Here is a 20,814-nt window from a genome sequence, read left to right on the forward strand (position 1 = left end):
TAAACCAGACCGGGTGCCAGCATCAGCGGGGGGTGCCCACCCTAAAGGTATTTGGCTACTCCTGTGAGTAAAAATCAGGTCCTCTTTAATGCTGCCGAAGGTCATGCTAGGCAGCTAGGGGGACTGGGAAACTCTATTGCCGCTCATCCAGAGCACCTTGCCCTGAAGTGGGTATCTCAAGGCACCATAGGCCTAAGTTTTTGCTACACAGCCCCAAATATGTCTTGCTCAAAGCCTGCAGTGAAGAGAAAGGTTGATGATGAGCACAGACAATTTCAGGAAAAGTGGGAAAAGCAATATTTCTTTATTGAGCACAAGGGCATCCCAACTTGTCTTATTTGCACAGAGAAAGTCGCAGTGCCCAAAGAATACAATTTGAAGCGTCATTACACAACTAGACATGCTGAGGAGTATGCAAAGTACCAGGGAGATGAGAGAGCCAACCAGGTTGCTAAACTTAAGACATGTCTGCTGAGGCAACAAGATTTCTTTAAGAAAGCAACCAAAGAGAATGATGCAGCAGTCGAAGCCAGCTACGTAGTTAGTATGATGATTGCTAAAGCAGGAAAGTCATTTAAAGAAGGGGAATTTATAAAAAAGTGCATGTTACAGGCTGCAAGTATTATCTCTCCAGAAAAGAAAGGTCAGTTTAGCAACGTCAGCCTTTCTGCCAACACCGTAGCAGAGCGCATTTCTGACCTTTCAAGTGACATTTATGATCAACTGTGTGAGAAAATAAAATGTTTCAGTGTATACTCAGTCGCTCTTGATGAGACCACAGACATCACCGACACTGCCCAGCTTGCAATCTATGTCCGGGGTGTTGATGACAATTTTGAAGTCACAGAGGAGTTGCTCTCACTAGTTCCAATGCATGGCCAGACCACCGCTCAAGAGATATTTCACCAGCTGTGTGATGCTTTTCAGAATGCTGGTTTGCCTTGGAGGAAGTTTGTCGGAATAACAACTGATGGAGCTCCATCAATGATAGGGAGGAAAAAAGGACTGGTGGCACTTGTTAATAAAAAAAAGGAAGAGGAAGGTTTAGAGGAGGTCATTGCTCTGCACTGCATTATCCATCAGCAGGCCCTTTGCAGCAAATGCCTGAAGTTTGACAACGTGATGTCTTTCGTTGTGAAATGCATCAACCAAATCAGATCCAGGGGCTTAAAACACAGAATGTTTCGTGCTTTTTTAGAGGAAATAGAGTCAGAATATGGGGATGTGCTCTACTTCACCGAGGTGCGTTGGCTCAGCAGGGGAAACGTATTGAAGAGATTTTTTGAGTTGAGAGCGGAAGTGAAAGCTTTTATGGAGAAAGATGGGGCTTCTGTTCCTTTGCTAAGTGATCCAAAATGGCTCATGGACTTAGCTTTTTTGGTTGATATCACACATGAGCTTAATGTACTGAATAAGAGGTTACAAGGCCAGGGGCAACTTGTCAGTGCTGCCTATGACAGCGTGAGAGCATTCTCTACAAAACTTACGTTGTGGAAAGACCAGCTTTCTCAAACAAACCTTTGCCATTTCCCAGCATGCAAGTCACTCATGGATTCAGGCACACTATTCAGTCATGAGGAGTATGTGGATGTCATTTTGAAGCTACAGGAGGAATTTGATCATAGATTTGCAGACTTCAAGAGACATAGAGCCACATTTCAAATTTTTGCAGACCCCTTCTCCTTTGATGTGCAAGATGCCCCTCCAGTGTTTCAAATGGAGCTCATTGACCTGCAGTGTAACTCTGAACTCAAAGCCAAGTTCAGGGATGTGAGTGGAAAAGCAGACAAACTTGGGCAATTTTTAAGAGAATTGCCCCCCAGCTTCCCTGAGCTTTCCCGAATGTTCAAGCAGACCATGTGTCTTTTTGGGAGCACATACTTGTGCGAAAAGCTCTTCTCTACCTTGAACTTCAATAAGTCAAAGTACAGATCTAGAATTACTGATGCTCATCTTCAAGCTGTGCTGAGGGTCTCAACTGCTTCCTCACTTACGCCAAATGTGGCTCGGCTATGCAAGAGTAAGCGCTGTCAGATCTCTAGCAGCAAGAAGTAGGAAGATAAAGCCATGTTCAAAACAGTTTATGTCCATTCATGTTCTGAAAGTTAAATGTTAAAGAACTGTTAATAAAGACATTTGAATCTGAATAATGATATTTTGTAAGCGCATTTTTTGTGGAAAGCTTGATGCGTCCCAGCCTTACCCAGAATCTACCTCCAGCGGCCCCCAGGTAAATTGAGTTTGAGACCCCTGCTTTAGAAGGAGAGGGTGAGAATGAGGCCTCCTCAACCCTTCCACAGGAATACTCTTCAGCCAGTAAGGAGGGCAGGGAAGCTTCAATTCACCTATGGGCTCATGCTCCCAATTTTTAAACTGACAAAACATAACTGCACTAAATATATTACTTTTACATGCACACAAGTTTATTTAGTGGTCCAGGTGTCCATTAGAGAGTAGATCATACCCAAGTCTGATATGTTTTCACAATAGAAGTAAATGGGTCAGTGAAAAAATGGACAGTTCTCCATTGTCTTCTGTGCTGTTCATCAAAAACTGATGATTGCTTGGATAAATGTTAGAAACTAACCAGTTTTTTGGAAGACAGGAAAAAAATCAATTTCTGATGGATTTAACTCATTGGTTAATAATAGAGACATGGAGATGTGAAATGTATGCAAATCAACAGTGATTTCTACGTGTGCGGCCACCGAGGCCTCGTAAAGTAATTTGCAATGTTGCATTATTCTATTATCATGAAAGAATATGCCGTATTATAATATTATATATTATATGTATTATATATTATTATATTGGATTCACCTTATTTTTATAACTTGTCTTTGACTTTTGTTAATAACTTTTCACTTGTCTTTGACACGGCTCTTTTATTTCTTATCTAGTATGTGGCATGCCTGTTTTAATGTATGAAACGGCTTAGACGGAAGTATGGCCCAAAAGTAGCAATATATGTGTATACCATAAATGGGATCCAAACTTCAGCAGTGTGATGTACCGAGTCATGCACCTGTGTGACACCACAACGCCGGGGATACAATGGGCTGAGTTCCTGTGTTACATCTCATGACCAGGGATTTAACGAGCAGTCCAATTGTGTGACAGTACATGACCTAGGATATACCAAGCCGTGCACCTGTGTGATATCATATGACAAGGCATATAATGAGTCATGCACCTGTGTCACATCACATGACCAGGCATATATCAAGCCGTGAACCTGTGGGATATAACATGACAAGGCATATAACGAGCCGTGCACCTGTGTGACATTTAAAGATCAGGAATATAATGTGCCGTGCACCTATGTGACATCATATGACCAGGGGTATGGTGAGTTGTGTACCTGTGTGACATCACATGAACCAAGGATATAACGAGCCATGCACCTGTATGACATCAGATGACCAGGGATATAAGGAGCCGTGCACCTGTGTGACATCACATGATCAGCGATATAAGGAGCCCTACACCTGTGTGACATCACAAGAAAGCTTCATATAGAAAGACAGCAAGCTGAGAGAAATAGATACAGAAAGAATATTACAGAAAATTGTATAACTTTACACAAACAATAACATTTATTTGTTGAAAGTGGGCAACCCCTTTAATAAAAGGTTTTCATCGCGTAATCTTCAGATAACTTTTTCTGCAAAATTTTAGAAATTTTACATTCTGAAGCAAAAATAAAGAAAATACATTTCGATATTCTATAGTCCTTTACGTGTCTTTATAGCAATTATAATTTAATTTATTTAAGGGAATTGATCGCTTTTGATGCAATCATCCTCTAATGTATTATCAAGAGGTCTAGTAAAATTGGAAACAAAAACATCATCATTTTATAATGTATGGGTGTCCCAAAGGTGGACTGAAAATTAGATTGTGATTGGAATATGGCGCAGCACAATTTGTGTTGTAATGTTAAGAGAAATGGTTTATTTTAACTTTTATGGTTACTGTAGTTTCACTAGATTTGAAAACAAGACCTGTTAATTGCTCATAGAATATTTGAGTACACTGGGCCTGCACCTGTAGAAATTCTTCCCTATTTTAGTTCCAACATGCCATAACCCTCCATTTATGGAATCATATGGGTCCATACATTGGACATAGGTCACACTCACTGACAGAAAAAACTTGTTGGATGACACTTTCTAGCTTTGCAGCTTTCTAGTGGATCCCAAAAAAGTAACATTTCAAGGTGTTTCCAAGAGAGAAAAAGATAAAGGTTGACTGGGGTTCCCCTTAAAAAAAAAAATAATCCACCTGTCCATGCACCACGGTCTCCACCCAAATGATTAACAAAGTCAACATTTGTCTAGATCTGCTTATCTAGTCATAGATGAGGGATCTTAATTCTATCTAGGGGCTAGTTCAGCCTTCAGTCTATGACAGAGTATTCTGGTGTAACCTCTAGTTGATCTTTGTTTTATAATTTGGTTACAGAGTATCAAGGTAACTTTGACTTTAGCCTCACAACTACACAGGAATGGATTATAGGGAGCAAGCAATGGGGTCCCACCAGTGAGCAGGAGAAGGCCCCCACCACCCTACCTTTACTGACACCTGCTTTTTGATCAGCAGTATCAGGGTTCTCAGGGCTCAGGGTTGGTGAACCCCCTGGACTACAGCGGACGATGACACAGTAGCCGACACCTGGGTGCGGAATCTAAGTGGTACCCGGTCTTCACCAGAGCGTGCCGCAAAGCAGGATGGGGTTGCTGCGGCGTGGTGCCACCAGGTCGTTCCACAGGTGTGACTAGCCTGCAGTGGCAGCCAAGGTCGAGGTACAGGAACGGCAGGCAATCTTGTGGTCAGGAGCAGGTAGAAGTTCAGGACAGGTGGCAGAGGTGCAGAGTCAGGGTCAGATCCAGGATCACAACAGGAGATCAAAGCTGGAGTACAAGGAACACTGGGAACATTCATGGAAAGCTTTCTCTAAGGCTGGTAGCTCGAAGGTCTGGTGGGGGTTGATGGGAGCAGCCGGCCTTTATGGAAAATCCAGAAGTGAATCAGCGGAGCGCTTGCCCTTTCCATTTTTGAGCAGGTACGAGTGGACGAGGAGGAAGCTGGATCATGAAGAAGTAAGTGAGGGCCAGGGGTCATGCCGTGGATCGCAGGGACACCCGTGACAAGGGTCCGGCCACACACGGAAAGGGAGCAGAGCTTTCTGGGTGAGTGTGTGGAGCCTTTCAGGTCAGGTCTCGGTGCATCCCAAGTCCTAGATATATAAGTGAAAATAGGAGCAGTCACTGTCTTCAGGTGAGAGCAGCAGAGGTGTGAGGAAAAACAGCAACAAGTGTGGGTTCTTGGGGGCTATTAAAGGAAAGGATGATTTAAGAGGTTTTGCAACAGCTGAGGTGTGTATTATTATGTTCTGCAACAGTTGATGTGTTTTTTTTATGAGGTTGTGGGGGTATGTATGGCATTAGGAGGTTCTGAGGCATCTGAGGTGTGTATTATGCTCTTGTGTGGCAGCTGAGGTGTGTATTATAATGTTCTGTGGCAATGGAGGTGTATTTAGATGTTTTGTGGCACCTAAGGTGTGTAATAAGACCTTCTGTGGTAGCCTCCTCTAAAAAGTCTGTAAAATTCTTACTAATTATTTACTTATTCTGGTCTTGCAACTACTATTCATAACCCTCTGGTTTGGCCATTGCCTGCAACTATTCACCTGTTGTATGACACCTTTGTCTGCAGATATAACCTAGCACCCAAAGCCATCCTATTTAGTGAGTCAAGTACAAACATAGGTCTTAGTTTAATGCCGCGGTTTGGGGACAGACAATAAGATGGAAAAGGAAAGGACGGACACAGACAGTGAGCCCTAAAACCAGACACAAGCAGCTGTCCCTACATACTTGCTGACCCTACCCTAAATGGTAGATGACAACCGGTGGATGTTACTTTCCTGCTCCAAAGTGATAACAAAGAGACAAAAGAGAGAACAAACAATAAAGAATGGTTGCAAAAATATTGGTCTAAACCAAGCAGACAACGCAGTACTGAATCAAGAGACAAGGTGTAGGCAGGAGTGTAACTTGAGGGGGTGCAGAGGGTACAGTTAAATTGGGCTTTAGAGGCTTAGGAGGCCTACCAGGTGTCACTTTCCCATATGAGAAGATTAGTACTATAAACCATAGATTATAGTCAGGGCCTGGCACAGACTTTGCATTGGGGCCCATCAATTGCAAGTATGCCACTGGGTTCAAGTCCTACCTCTGGGACCTGCCCGTTTTTATGGATGTCCTTTTCAGAAGCAGGCTGATTGGAGAATGCAATAGATGCACTTAAAGGTACATAAAGGTATATAGAGAAGAATTCCATAATAAATTACTTTGGATCTTTTTGGGTGTTAGAAATCCATCCTAATGCAGCTGCAACAGATCTTGGAGGATCTTGAATGGTTTTCAGCTCATCCTCTATATATTCTCTGATGGGTTTCTTACAACCAAGATGAATGGGGGTTATTTTTTTTAAACTCAGTTTTATTAATGAATGCATGAATCAGGTTACATACATATAATATTCATAAGATATAAAATATGACAGTATTCCAGTGTACAAGTACCCTGATTAGAGATGAGCGAACATACTCGTCCGAGCTTGATGCTCGATCGAGCATTAGCGTACTCGTAACTGCTCGTTGCTCGGACGAGTATTTCGCCCGCTCGAGAAAATGGCAGCTCCCGCCGTTTTGCTTTTTGGCGGCCAGAAACAGAGCCAATCACAAGCCAGGAGACTCTGCACTCCACCCAGCATGACGTGGTACCCTTACACGTAGATAGCAGTGGTTGGCTGGCCAGATCAGGTGACCCTGGGATAGACTAGCCGCTGCCCGCGCTGCTCGGATCATTCTCTGTCTGGATGCCGCTAGGGAGAGAGCTGCTGCTGCTCAGGGAAAGCGTTAGGGTGTTCTATTAGCTTACTGTTAGGCAGGAGTGATTCTAAAAGAACCCAACAGCCCTTCTTAGGGCTACAATAACGTTATAATTTTTTTTTTTTTTTATTTGCAGCTAGTACCATATTGTGAGGAATTAGCAGGGGGACTTGCTACCGTTGTGTTTAGCTCTTAGTGACACACATATCCACCTCAAACACCAAAGTGGGAAAATTTATTAGGGGTTTGAGTAGAATTAGGCACAGTCTGCCAGTTTCTTTTTATTTTACGTTTATTTTTTTCATAACTCAGCGTCATCTCATCTGGCATAGTAGTGTGCTGTAATACTTGGCTAGAAAATAGCCATAGGAGAATACAAACGTCTTAATTACGCCTACAGTAGCGTTATATATATTTGATTTCTGGTTGATCTGCTGGTGGCTGTACTTGCTGCAGTGCATCTACTATCAAATTGGGAGCAATTTGGAGTCAGACTTGCGACCACTGTGTTTTAGTGACGCACATATCCATCGCAAAGACCGAAGTGGGAAAATTTATTAGGGCCCGGGGTTGTATTTCAATTAGGCACAGTCTGCCAGTTTCTTTTTATTTTACGTTTATTTTTTTCATAACTCAGCGTCATCTCATCTGGCATAGTAGTGTGCTGTAATACTTGGCTAGAAAATAGCCATAGGAGAATACAAACGTCTTAATTACGCCTACAGTAGCGTTATATATATTTGATTTCTGGTTGATCTGCTGGTGGCTGTACTTGCTGCAGTGCATCTACTATCAAATTGGGAGCAATTTGGAGTCAGACTTGCGACCACTGTGTTTTAGTGACGCACATATCCATCGCAAAGACCGAAGTGGGAAAATTTATTAGGGCCCGGGGTTGTATTTCAATTAGGCACAGTCTGCCAGTTTCTTTTTATTTTACGTTTATTTTTTTCATAACTCAGCGTCATCTCATCTGGCATAGTAGTGTGCTGTAATACTTGGCTAGAAAATAGCCATAGGAGAATACAAACGTCTTAATTACGCCTACAGTAGCGTTATATATATTTGATTTCTGGTTGATCTGCTGGTGGCTGTACTTGCTGCAGTGCATCTACTATCAAATTGGGAGCAATTTGGAGTCAGACTTGCGACCACTGTGTTTTAGTGACGCACATATCCATCGCAAAGACCGAAGTGGGAAAATTTATTAGGGCCCGGGGTTGTATTTCAATTAGGCACAGTCTGCCAGTTTCTTTTTATTTTACGTTTATTTTTTTCATAACTCAGCGTCATCTCATCTGGCATAGTAGTGTGCTGTAATACTTGGCTAGAAAATAGCCATAGGAGAATACAAACGTCTTAATTACGCCTACAGTAGCGTTATATATATTTGATTTCTGGTTGATCTGCTGGTGGCTGTACTTGCTGCAGTGCATCTACTATCAAATTGGGAGCAATTTGGAGTCAGACTTGCGACCACTGTGTTTTAGTGACGCACATATCCATCGCAAAGACCGAAGTGGGAAAATTTATTAGGGCCCGGGGTTGTATTTCAATTAGGCACAGTCTGCCAGTTTCTTTTTATTTTACGTTTATTTTTTTCATAACTCAGCGTCATCTCATCTGGCATAGTAGTGTGCTGTAATACTTGGCTAGAAAATAGCCATAGGAGAATACAAACGTCTTAATTACGCCTACAGTAGCGTTATATATATTTGATTTCTGGTTGATCTGCTGGTGGCTGTACTTGCTGCAGTGCATCTACTATCAAATTGGGAGCAATTTGGAGTCAGACTTGCGACCACTGTGTTTTAGTGACGCACATATCCATCGCAAAGACCGAAGTGGGAAAATTTATTAGGGCCCGGGGTTGTATTTCAACTAGGCACAGTCTGCCATTTCCTTTTTTATTTTACGTTTATTTTTTTCATAACTCAGCGTCATCTCATCTGGCATAGTAGTGTGCTGTAATACTTGGCTAGAAAATAGCCATAGCAATAGGATAGCATCGTTTGGTTTTAAAAACTAAAAAACACAAAAAAAAAACAAAAAAACAAAAAAAAGTTAAAAAAAAAATACAAGTTATAACTCTCATTTTCAAAATGTTTAACCCGAGGGCTAGGGGTAGAGGACGAGGGCGGGGACGTGGGCGTCCAACTACTGCAGGGGTCAGAGGCCGTGGTCCTGGGCGGGGTGAGACACCACCTGCTTATGAGGGAGCAGGGGAACGCCGCAGAGCTACACTCCCTAGGTTCATGTCTGAAGTTACTGGGAATCGTGGTAGAGCACTGTTGAGGCCAGAACAGTGCGAACAGGTGATGTCGTGGATTGCCGACAATGCTTCGAGCAATTTGTCCACCAGTCAGTCTTCCACGCAGTCCACCCATGTCACCGAAATCGGCACTCCTCCAGCTCCTGCACCTCAGCCTCCTCCCCCCCAGTCTGCCCCCTCCCAGCAAAATTTGCCATTTGAACCGGCATACTCTGAGGAACTGTTTTCTGGACCCTTCCCACAGTCACAAACCACTTGTCCGGTTGCTGATGAGCAATTTTCCGATGCCCAGGTTTTCCACCAGTCGCAGTCTGTGGGTGATGATGACCTTGTTGACGTAGTGGAAGAAGTGTGTAAAGAGGTGTCCGACGATGAGGAGACACGGTTGTCAGACAGTGGGGAAGTTGTTGTCAGGGCAGGAAGTCCGAGGGGGGAGCAGACTGAGGGATCGGAGGATGATGAGGTGACAGACCCAAGCTGGGTTGAGAGGCCGGGTGAACACAGTGCTTCTGAGACGGAGGAGAGTCCTCAACCAGAACAGGTTGGAAGAGGCAGTGGTGGGGCCAGACGGAGAGGCAGGGCCAGAGCTGGTGCATCAGCGCCAAATGTGTCAACTAGTGAAGCTCCCGTGGCGAGGGCTCCTGCGGCGAGGGCTAGATTTTCAGAAGTCTGGAGGTTCTTTAAGGAAACACCGGATGACCGACGGACTGTGGTGTGCCACATTTGCCAAACCAGGATCAGCAGGGGTTCCACCACTACTAGCTTAACTACCACCAGTATGCGCAGGCATATGAATGCTAAACACCCCACTCAGTGGCAACAAGCGCGTTCACCTCCGGCCGTGCACACCACTGCTCCTTCCCCTGTGTCAGCTGATAGTCAGCCCCCTGCCCAGGACCCTGCCACAAAAACCCCATCGTCACCTCCACGATCCTCCACAGCATCCACCAGCGTTCAGCTCTCCATACCCCAGACGCTGGAGCGGAAACGCAAATATAGTGCAACCCACCCGCACGCCCAAGCCCTTAATGTGCACATCTCCAGATTGCTAAGCCTGGAGATGCTGCCCTATAGGCTAGTAGAGACCGAGGCCTTTCGCAGCCTCATGGCGGCGGCCGCCCCTCGGTATTCGGTCCCCAGCCGCCACTACTTTTCCCGATGTGCCGTCCCAGCCCTGCACCAGCACGTGTCAGACAACATAATCCGTGCCCTGACCAACGCCGTTTCTGACAAGGTCCACCTGACCACGGACACGTGGACGAGTGCTGCCGGGCAGGGCCACTATATATCTCTGACGGCACACTCTGACGGTTAACTTGGTGGAGGCTGGGACCGAGTGTGACCCTGCGGCTGGTCATATACTGCCGACGCCGAGGATTGCGGGGCCTACCTCGGTCCAGGTGTTTGAGGCCTACTATGCCTCCTCCTCCTCCCACCCCTCCTCCACCTCCTCCTCCGAACGACCATCCGTGGGCATGGCGCCATCAGTCGGTAGCTCTAGGCACAGCAGCAGTGCCGTCGCTAAGCGACAGCAGGCGGTGCTCAAACTGCTGAGCCTAGGCGATAAAAGGCACACCGCCCAAGAACTATTACAGGGCATCACGGCGCAGACTGATCTGTGGCTGGCACCGCTGAACCTGAAGCCAGGCATGGTTGTGTGTGACAACGGCCGTAACCTGGTGGCGGCTCTGCAACTCGGCAGACTGACACATGTGCCATGCCTGGCCCATGTGTTAAATCTGATAGTTCAGCGTTTCCTCAAGACATACCCCAATCTGTCTGATTTGCTCACGAAGGTGCGCCGCATCTGTGCGCATTTCAGGAAGTCCAGCACAGATGCTGCCACTCTCAGGGCAGCGCAGCGCCGCCTCCAACTGCCCGCTCACCGACTGTTGTGCGACGTGCCCACGAGGTGGAATTCAACACTGACCATGTTATCCAGAGTTTACCAGCAGCGCCGAGCGATTGTAGACTGCCAGATGTCAACTTCCACCAGAACTGGTAGTCAGGTCAGTCAGCTTCCTCAAGTCTACAATGAGGAGTGGACGTGGATGTCTGATATCTGTCAGGTGCTGAGTAACTTTGAGGAGTCAACACAGATGGTCAGTGGCGATGCCGCCATCATCAGCCTCACCATCCCGCTGCTTGGCCTGTTGAAAAACTCTCTGGTCAGCATGAAGTCGGAAGCTTTGCGCTCCTCACAAGAGACAGGGGAAGAAGATTCCCTTGTTGATAGCCAAAGCACCCTTAGGTCTGTTTCTCAGCGCATATCGGAGGAGGTGGAGGTGGAGGAGGATGAGGAGGAAGAGGAGGAGAATGTTGGCGAGACACAAGAGGGGACCATTGTTGAGTCCTACACTGTTCAGCGTGTATGGGCAGAAGAAGAGGAGTTGGAGGAGTTGGAGGAGGAGGAAATGGACAGTCAGGCCAGTGAGGGGAGTGAATTCTTACGCGTTGGTACTCTGGCGCATATGGCAGATTTCATGCTAGGCTGCCTATCCCGTGACCCTCGCGTTCAAAGAATTTATTCCAGCACCGATTACTGGGTGTTCACTCACCTGGACCCACGGTACAAGCAAAATCTTTCCACTCTCATCCCTGGAGAGGAAAGGAGTGTGAGAATGCATGAATACCAGCAGGCCCTGGTGCACAAGCTGAAACAGTATTTCCCTTCTGACAGCGCTAGCGGCAGAGTGCGTAGTTCTGCGGGACAAGTAGCGAGGGAGAGTAGGCGAGCAGGCAGCTTGTCCAGCACTGGCAAGGGTACGCTTTACAAGGCTTTTGCCAGCTTTATGTCACCCCAGCAAGACACTGTCACCTGTCCCCAGTCTCGGCAGAGTAGGGCTGATCTTTACAGAAAGATGGTGAGGGAGTACGTAGCTGACCATACCATCGTCCTAAATGATCACACAGCTCCCTACAACTACTGGGTTTCAAAGCTGGACATGTGGCACGAACTGGCGCTCTACGCCTTGGAGGTTCTTGCCTGCCCTGCCACTAGCGTCTTGTCAGAGCGGGTTTTCAGTGCAGCTGGTGGCATCATCACCAATAAGCGTACACGCCTGTCGACTGACAGCGCTGACAGGCTGACGCTTATCAAGATGAATAAAGCATGGATTTCTCCTAATTTCAAATCTCCAGCAGGTGAAGGAAGCTCAACCTGAATAATTTATCCACTCCTCCTCATTTTCCTCCTTCTCCTCCTCTTTCTACAGTAAAGCAGAGGAAACTGGCTGTTTTTTGACAGGGCCCACTGGCTCTAGGTATAGTACTTTATGCATTTAATTTTTCTGGAGGGCCACCGACACGGTCCTCTGTTTTAAACAATTTTTGGGAGTGCCACATACAGGCACTCAATCTATTCAATTTTTCTGGAGGGCCACCTTTCCGGTCCTCTGTTTTAAACAATTTTTTGGGACTGCCACATACAGGCACTCAATCTATTCCATTTTTCTGGAGGGCCACCTACCTGCTCCTCTGGTTTAAAAACTTTTTTGGACTGCCACATACAGGCACTCAATCTATTCCATTTTTCTGGAGGGCCACCTACCTGCTCCTCTGGTTTAAAAACTTTTTTGGACTGCCACATACAGGCACTCAATGTATTCCATTTTTCTGGAGGGCCACCTACCTGCTCCTCTGGTTTGAAACATTTTTTGGACTGCCACATACAGGCACTCAATCTATTCCATTTTTCTGGAGGGCCACCTACCTGCTCCTCTGGTTTGAAAAATTTTTTGGACTGCCACATACAGGCACTCAATCTATTCCATTTTTCTGGAGGGCCACCTACCTGCTCCTCTGGTTTGAAAAATTTTTTGGACTGCCACATACAGGCACTATCCAAATTGAATTGTCTCCATAGCAGCCTCCACTCGTTGTCTCCATTGCTACCTCCAAAAGTCGTCCATATAGCTGCCTCCATACATCGTCCCTTTATCAAACGAGGTTTGTCAGGCCGAAATTTGGGTTGTTTTCATGGGTTCCACATCAAAGTTGTTAACTTTGTCGCCACCCTGCTGTGTTATCCACAAAATACACTGGCAAACTTTTACCATTTACGGATATTATTTCAGCGCTTCTTGCGCATCTGTTTACATTCCCCTCACCCGCCATATCCTAAACTTATAAGAACGCTACTACACTTGATCTTATACAAAAGGTTCTTAGAAGTGCTGTTTGGGGAGTAGCCTAGAGACAGGGGCTTGGATTGGCGAAAGCTCGCCTAGCAGCGGAGCGCCAGCTCCATGCGCATCATGCGCTTCTTGCGCATCTGTTTACATTCCCCTCACCCGCCATATCCCAAACTTATAAGAACGCTACTACACTTAACTTGGTGCAGGCTGGGACCGAGTCTGACCCTGGGGCTGGTCATATACTGCCGACGCAGAGGATTGCGGGGCCTACCTCGGTCCAGGTCTCAAAGGCCTACTATACTTCCAAATCCTCCCACCCCTCCTCCACCTCCTCCTCCTCCGAATTACCATCCGTGGGCATGGCGCCATCAGTCGGTAGCTCTAGGCACAGCAGCAGTGCCGTTGCTAAGCGACAGCAGGCGGTGCTCAAACTGCTGAGCCTAGGTGATAAAAGGCACACCGCCCAAGAGCTATTGCAGGGCATTCCACATAAAACTTGTTAACTTTGTCGCCACCCTGCTGTGTAAGCCACAAAATATACTGGAAAACTTTTTTCATTTACGGATATTATTTCAGCGCTTCTTGCGCAGATGTTTACATTCCCCTCACCCGCCTTATCCCAAACTTATAAGAACGCTACTACACTTGATCTTATCCGAAAGGTTCTTAGAAGTGCTGTTTGGGGAGTAGCCTAGAGACAGGGGCTTGGATTGGCGAAAGCTCGCCTGGCAGCGGAGCGCCAGCTCCATGCCAAGAACCAACTAACATAGTTTTAACTGCAGCACCTTTAATCTACTACTAGTTCACTGCCTCCATACATCGTCCCCTTATCAAACGAGCTGTGTCAGGCAGAATTTTGGATAGTTTTCATGGCTTCCATGTTAACTTTGTCGCCACCCTGCTGTGTAATCCACAAAATATACTGGCAAACTTTTATCATGTACCAATATTATTTGAGCGCTTCTTGCTCACCTCCTTTGGTTCCTCTCTGCTACCCATTGGTTTGAAGCCTGAGTCCATTTAGGGTATGTCGCCATGCCACTCTCTAGCCTTCCGCTGCTGCCGCTGCCTCTGCATGCCGTCCCCTATAGTGTCAGGGTCAATTATTGGATGTTTTAGATGCTATCTAGCTTCATTCTGTCACTCTGTCATGGCCATGCTGTTGCCCATAATTTTGGCATAATGGTGCATTTAAGCAGCCTCAGAGGCATCCATGCATGCTGCCCCTGCTGTTTCCTGTCCATTTCCGTGGTGTTTCCATCCTTTTCTGAGGTTCCCAGGTGTTTGGCCAAGCTTCCCTGTGCAGAGCCTTGGTCCCCTTGAAAAATGCTTGAGTCTCCCATTGACTTCAATGGGGCTCGTTACTCGAAACGAGCACTCGAGCATCGGGAAAAGTTCGTCTCGAATAACGAGTACCCGAGCATTTTAGTGCTCGCTCATCTCTAACCCTGATATGCAAAAATGTTTGACATTATCGTTCAATTCAAACAATTAAAAAAACAAACTAACACTAACTAGACATAACACGCTTGCTACTTCTAGTACTCAGTATTTGGGTTATCAGTTTTTAATGTGTGATTAGGTCAGGTTAAGAGAGAGAAGGTTTAAGAGCCAGGCTACGCACCTCAGGTCAGTGAAAGATATATCAGAGATCCAGGTTTCTAGTTATGCAATTAGGGCTCATGCCAAGTTTCTGATGGCATCAAAGAGGTCTCGCGAATCAAGAGCTGTGTCAGTTGAATCACACCATCTATCCCATATTTTATTAAATTTTGCAGGACATTTCCTGTGTTTGAAAACTACCTTTTCATATGGAATGATGGTATTAATTAAGTTTTTCCACATATTTGTGGTGGGGGGCCTAGAGTCCATCCACCTTAGAACAATGGATTTCCTGGCTAAAAATAGGGTCTCTCGAAGTAGAATTCTCTCATAATGGGTCCACAGCTCCTCATCCAACAACCCAAACAGACACACCTCTGGGGAATGCGGTATGGGTCTCTCTAATACCAAGGATAATAAGGTAGTTACCTCCTCCCAAAATTTCTGAATGGTGGGGCATTCCCACATCATGTGGTGAAATGCCGCCGGCATCTGTCTACATCTGTGACACTCTGGAGCAGGTATACGCCCCATTTTGAAGAGTCTCAGGGGGTTCAAATAACTTTGATGAATGATGTGCAATTGTATCATCTTATTATTTACCGCCGGCGACACATGTAATTGTGACTGACAGACTTCTTCCAATTGTTCTGCATCCAAGCTAGGCATTAAAGTATGCCATCTCTCAATAGCCTGCAGTGGCGTAGAGGTAGCCTCTGCATTGATCAGATGTGAGTAAATAAGGGAAACAAGCCCAGCTGGGCCCCGGGATCGGATTACCCTTATCAATGGATATCTAGAGATGCGTAGGTCTGCACTGGGAAACTGCGCCGACAAGGCATGCCTGAGTTGTAGGTACCTATAAAACTGCCTTTGAGGCAAATCACAGCGCTCCCGCAGGGCGTCAAAGGTAACTAATGTGTCATTGACATACAGATCTGCTATTGTATGTATCCCCAACCCTGACCAAAAGTGACTCTCCTGTAGTTCTACTAGATGCGAGAGGGCGGAGTTGCCCCATAATGGTGTTTGGGTTATGGTACCTTCTACCGGATCAATGTTCTTGGCCGCTCTCCACACTTTCCTTGCCGTATGGTGTACTGGCAGGAGCCTCCCATCAAACGTACTAGTGCTCTCCAGCACCCCCCATAAGGAACGCTGATTCAGGTGAGTTGCTAGGTGTAGCTCTGGAGGATTTAGGCTTTCATGTCCTAGCCATGGGCCCAAGATTTTGAGTTGGCCAGCTAAATAATATAGGAATATATTCGGCATTGCCATGCCTGCTAATTCCTTGGGGCGTTGTAGCTTACCTAACTGCAACTTAGCTCTGGAGGAACCCCACGTAAAATTTATTAATAGGGAATCTAGGGCTTTAAAAAAGGAATGCGGAACGGGAGTATATATGTGCTGTAGAACATATAGGCATTTTGGCAACACCACTATCTTCACCAGATTAATCCTGCCCGGTACTGATAGTGGTAGGCTAGACCAAGTCTTGAATTTGTCTTTAAATAAGTTTAAGAGAGGGTTAACATTTAACTCTAGTGATCTAGTAGAATCTCTAGTTATGACAATTCCCAAGTATTTAAATTTGTCAGAAACCTCCAAATTACAAACATATTGTGGGATGTTAATTCTCTTTGGTGATATAAACATTACATTGGACTTGGACCAGTTGATGAGGAGTCCAGAAACTGCTCCAAAGTCATCTATCAATTGAATAGCTCTTGGAAGGGATGTGTCTGGGTCAGACATCAATAGAAGAAGATTGTCGGCATATAAAGCCAAACTCTCCTCTCTCTCTGCCAGTACCATACCCTTGTATGTGGGGTCATTACGAATGCGTACGGCCAGGGGCCAGGGCAAAAAGAAGAGGCGACAGGGGACATCCCTGTCGAGTGCCCCTTCCAAGTTCAAAGCTGGGGGATGACTGTCCATTAAGCGATATGAAAGCACTGGGGGACTCATACAACAGCGAGACCCAATTGATAAAAGTCGGTCCAATACCAAAACTTTCAAGCGTTCAATGGCCACTCTACAGAATCAAAGGCCTTAGCGGCGTCAAGAGACGCCAAGGCCCAGTCTTCCCGGCTACTCCAATCTGTGTCAGTATCTGAGCCCGCCTTAAGTTGTCAGATGTGCTTCGTCCTGGCATAAAGCCAGCTTGATCAGTATGTATAAGACTTGTAATAACCCGGTTCAATCTAGCAGCTAGTACTTTGGTGAGGATTTTATAGTCAGAATTTAGGAGAGATATGGGTCTGTAAGACCCACACTCTGTTGGATCCTTATCTGGCTTAAGGATTAGGACAATATTGGCATTGTAGAAGGAGGACGGGAATCTACCCCTATCTAGAGAGCGCTGTAATACCTCTAGTAGGGCAGGAAGCAGCTGCTCTTGGTACTGTACCAGGACCTCCACTGGAAGGCCATCCGGACCAGCTGCTTTCCCCTTAGCCATATTCGCTAGGGGTTCTTGCAATTCTGTCAGTGTGATCGGGGCATCTAGTCCCTGTCTTTGCTCATCTGTTAGTCGTGGGAATGTCAGGTCTTTCAAATAGTCCCTAAGTTCTGTTCGGGTCTTATTACACCGTGAGCTGTACAGGTCTCTGTAAAAGTCAGTGAATGTTGTTAATATAGCCTGATTGTCTGTGTGTATTGTACCGTCTATGCTCTTGACCCTTAAAATCGTCGGGGAGGCATTATTCTGGTGTATAAGATGAGCCAACAAGCTGCTGGACTGGTTGCCATGCTCAAAGTATCTCTGCTGTGTGAAGAATGTACGTCTCTTCTGTTTCTCATACAAGCAGTGCATGTATTTCCGTCACGCATTCAACCATTCATTCCTGTGGGCATCAGAGGGGTTCGCAATGAACGTTGCCTCTAGGTTCATGCAATTATTGGCCAATTCCTTCTCCTCCAATGTTGTGGAACGTTTGACCTTTTTAATGGCGTATTGAATGGGGGTTATTTTATCCAATAAAGTGACTATACCCTTAGACAAAGGGAATTATATGCTATAAAATACAACTTCAATGTATGGTTCTTTGTTTTTTATTATCAGGCTGTATATGGATACATTGTAAAAGTTTCATGAATTAATTAAATAATAATTTACAATAATCTCTCATTGTCTTATTGCTTCATGTTCAGACCCAGGGAGAATTTATCCCACAGGTCGGGGAGATGTATAAGAGCCGATGCCTTGTGTGCACAGAGAAGCTTCTGCTCTCCATGTTACACCAGGTATAACTCCTGTACATTGTCTCACAGTTCTATAATTGTTTCACTTTGCAATTTCTTCTGCTTTTCCTTCTTTGTTTGTTTTTTTTAAATCTAAAATCAAGTAAGTATATACACAGAGATGTGCTATTATTTTCTTTTGCTGTAAGTGTAGTTACACATTTTATACAGATTAGTCTCATAGTTTTATGCCATTTTGCCATAAGTAAGGCTCTGTCAACATTTTGGGGGTCATTTACTAAGGGCCCGATTCGCGTTTTCCCGACGTGTTACCCGAATATTTCCGATTTGCGCCGATTGTACCTGAATTGCCCTGGGATTTTGGCGCACGCGATCGGATTGTGGCGCATCAGCGGCGGCATGCGTGCGACGGAAATCGGGGGGCGTGGCCGAACGAAAACCCGACGTATTCGGAAAAACCGCCGCATTTAAGAACCGAAAATGTGTCGCTCGGGACCCGCTTACCTTCACTCAGACGGCCTCGGTGAATTCCGGCGCGTTAAAATGCTTTTCAGCGCAGCAGCGCCACCTGGTGGACGGCGGAGGAACTACCTTATTAAATCCCGGCCGGACCCGAATCCAGTGCAGAGAACGCGCCGCTGGATCGCGAATGGACCGGGTAAGTAAATCTGCCCCTTTGTTTTATACCTACATTGTGACATGCGCCGTCCTTTGTAAGGGCTCTGAACCCTACATTCATTTATTAACCTCATGAATTTGCTGCGTAAATGGGAAACTGTCAGCAGCAGTATTGAACCTAATAAACCAAGCAGCTAAACCTCTTTAGGATCCTGTTTCCTTCATGGCCTTTTGTGGTGGCAATATCCAAAAAGTATCAGCAGTGATTCTCCCTGCCCCAGAATGACCCCTTCCCTTAGATTGATCATCCATCACATTGCTTCAGGAGAGCAGATAGTGATGATTCTAAACGTAAATGTATCAAATACAACAGAGGAGGCATTCTAAGGTGGAGAGAGCTTGACTTCAGTGTTAAACTCTCTGCCTCTATGACTTTAAATGAGATTAACATATAATCAGTTCCAATTTTTATCAAATACAACAGAGGAGGCATTCTAAGGTGGAGAGAGCTTGACTTCAGTGTTGAGCTCTCTGCCTCCATGACTTTACATGGGATTATCAGATGATCAGTTCCAATTTTTAGCAAATACAACAGAGGAGGCATTCTAAGCTGGAGAGAGCTTGACTTCAGCATTGAGCTCTCTGCCTCCATGACTTTACATGGGATTATCAACCCATCAGTTCCATTTTTTAACCGCAAACACAACAAGGTATAACAAAGATTTTCCATACAGGTTATTTACTCTGCTCTTTATATTACCTTTAACACATGGAAATGTTGCATATATATCTGTTTACATCTAAACTATTTTTAGGCAAGGAAACCATCTATGAGTTCTAAAAACCAGACTATATCCGGCTTTATACTGAAGGGGGTCTCAGATGTTCCTGAAGTTCAAGCGCTTATCTTTATTTTGGTTCTTCTAATTTACCTTATTTCTCTTGGTGGGAATCTGATCATTGTACTCCTGGTCTGTCTTGATCTCTACCTGCACACCCCCATGTACTTCTTCTTGTCCAACTTGTCTGTGATAGACATCTCCACCTCCACTACAACGCTACACAGGATCTTTGTTGACTACGCAACACATAACCACATGGTTTCGACGCCGGCCTGTATGGCCCAGATATATATGTTTGGTGCAGTAACCTGTAATGAACTTTCTATTTTGGCCGCCATGAGTTATGATCGCTATGTGGCCATCTGTAGGCCCTTACATTATCACATTATCATGAGTCGGAAACTCTGTGGTCTCCTGGCATCAGTCAGTTGGGGATTTGGGTTCATCGAGATGATTCCTACCTTTGTGTTCACTACAAGGCTCACTTGTTTCATTTCCAAGGAAATTGATCACTACTTTTGTGATATTTTGCCCATCCGGGACATTACTTGCAGTGACACTTCACTTTTGGACCTTTACATGCTAATTTTTGGCAATATTAACATATTTATATTACTTGTATTGACTATTACCACTTATGTTTTTATAATTGCATGCATATTAAGAATAAGCTCTAGTGCCGGGAGACGTAAAGCCTTCTACACGTGTTCCTCACACATCATGGTGGTTGTCATCTTCTATTCTTCTATTGTCTTACAATACATAGTGACCGTGTCCGGTAACAATATAGGAACCAACAAAATCTTCTCTCTGTTTAACACGGCCGTTGTCCCCATGCTGAATCCACTGATCTACAGCTTGAAGAATAAAGATGTCAAATCTGCCCTACGACGAAAACTTAATTTCCTTAGCAAAAAATATTAACCCTTTGTTTTGTTTCACTTTTTAGTAGATTCTGGTCAGGAATCAAGACAAGTAAGAATAAGATACATAAATCTGTAAATTTTAATAGAACCATTCATAACCTCATGTTGTAACATCTCTGCCAGTTTCTTTCTCTGTCCACAAAATGCAGCTTAGATGCGTTAAATGTCTCTGTTTTTGTTCACCTTTTCATAGTGTGAACTGTGCTTTATTATTGTATTGAGACTAACTGTACCACACCCAGCTAGGTCTGATGCTCTCTGGCCACTTATTTAGATCTTGTTCACACCTAGTATTATGCTGGGTATATATTTCCTG

The 20,814-nt window shown here is 45.1% G+C and overlaps 2 protein-coding genes across 2 annotated transcripts; both read left to right on the top strand.

Annotated features, from left to right (window-relative positions):
* Positions 1–219: 219 nt before the first annotated feature.
* On the top strand, positions 220–2,055 carry LOC140076413 (general transcription factor II-I repeat domain-containing protein 2-like). The gene has a single exon (XM_072122941.1). The coding sequence runs from the start codon at positions 220–222 to the stop codon at positions 2,053–2,055; it is 1,836 nt and encodes a 611-aa protein (XP_071979042.1).
* Positions 2,056–19,560: 17,505 nt separating this feature from the next.
* On the top strand, positions 19,561–20,496 carry LOC140076414 (olfactory receptor 6C74-like). Its single transcript, XM_072122943.1, has one exon. The coding sequence runs from the start codon at positions 19,561–19,563 to the stop codon at positions 20,494–20,496; it is 936 nt and encodes a 311-aa protein (XP_071979044.1).
* Positions 20,497–20,814: the final 318 nt, after the last annotated feature.

This window comes from Engystomops pustulosus, chromosome 9 (genome assembly GCF_040894005.1).
Source record: "Engystomops pustulosus chromosome 9, aEngPut4.maternal, whole genome shotgun sequence".
NCBI classification, from domain to species: domain Eukaryota; kingdom Metazoa; phylum Chordata; class Amphibia; order Anura; family Leptodactylidae; genus Engystomops; species Engystomops pustulosus.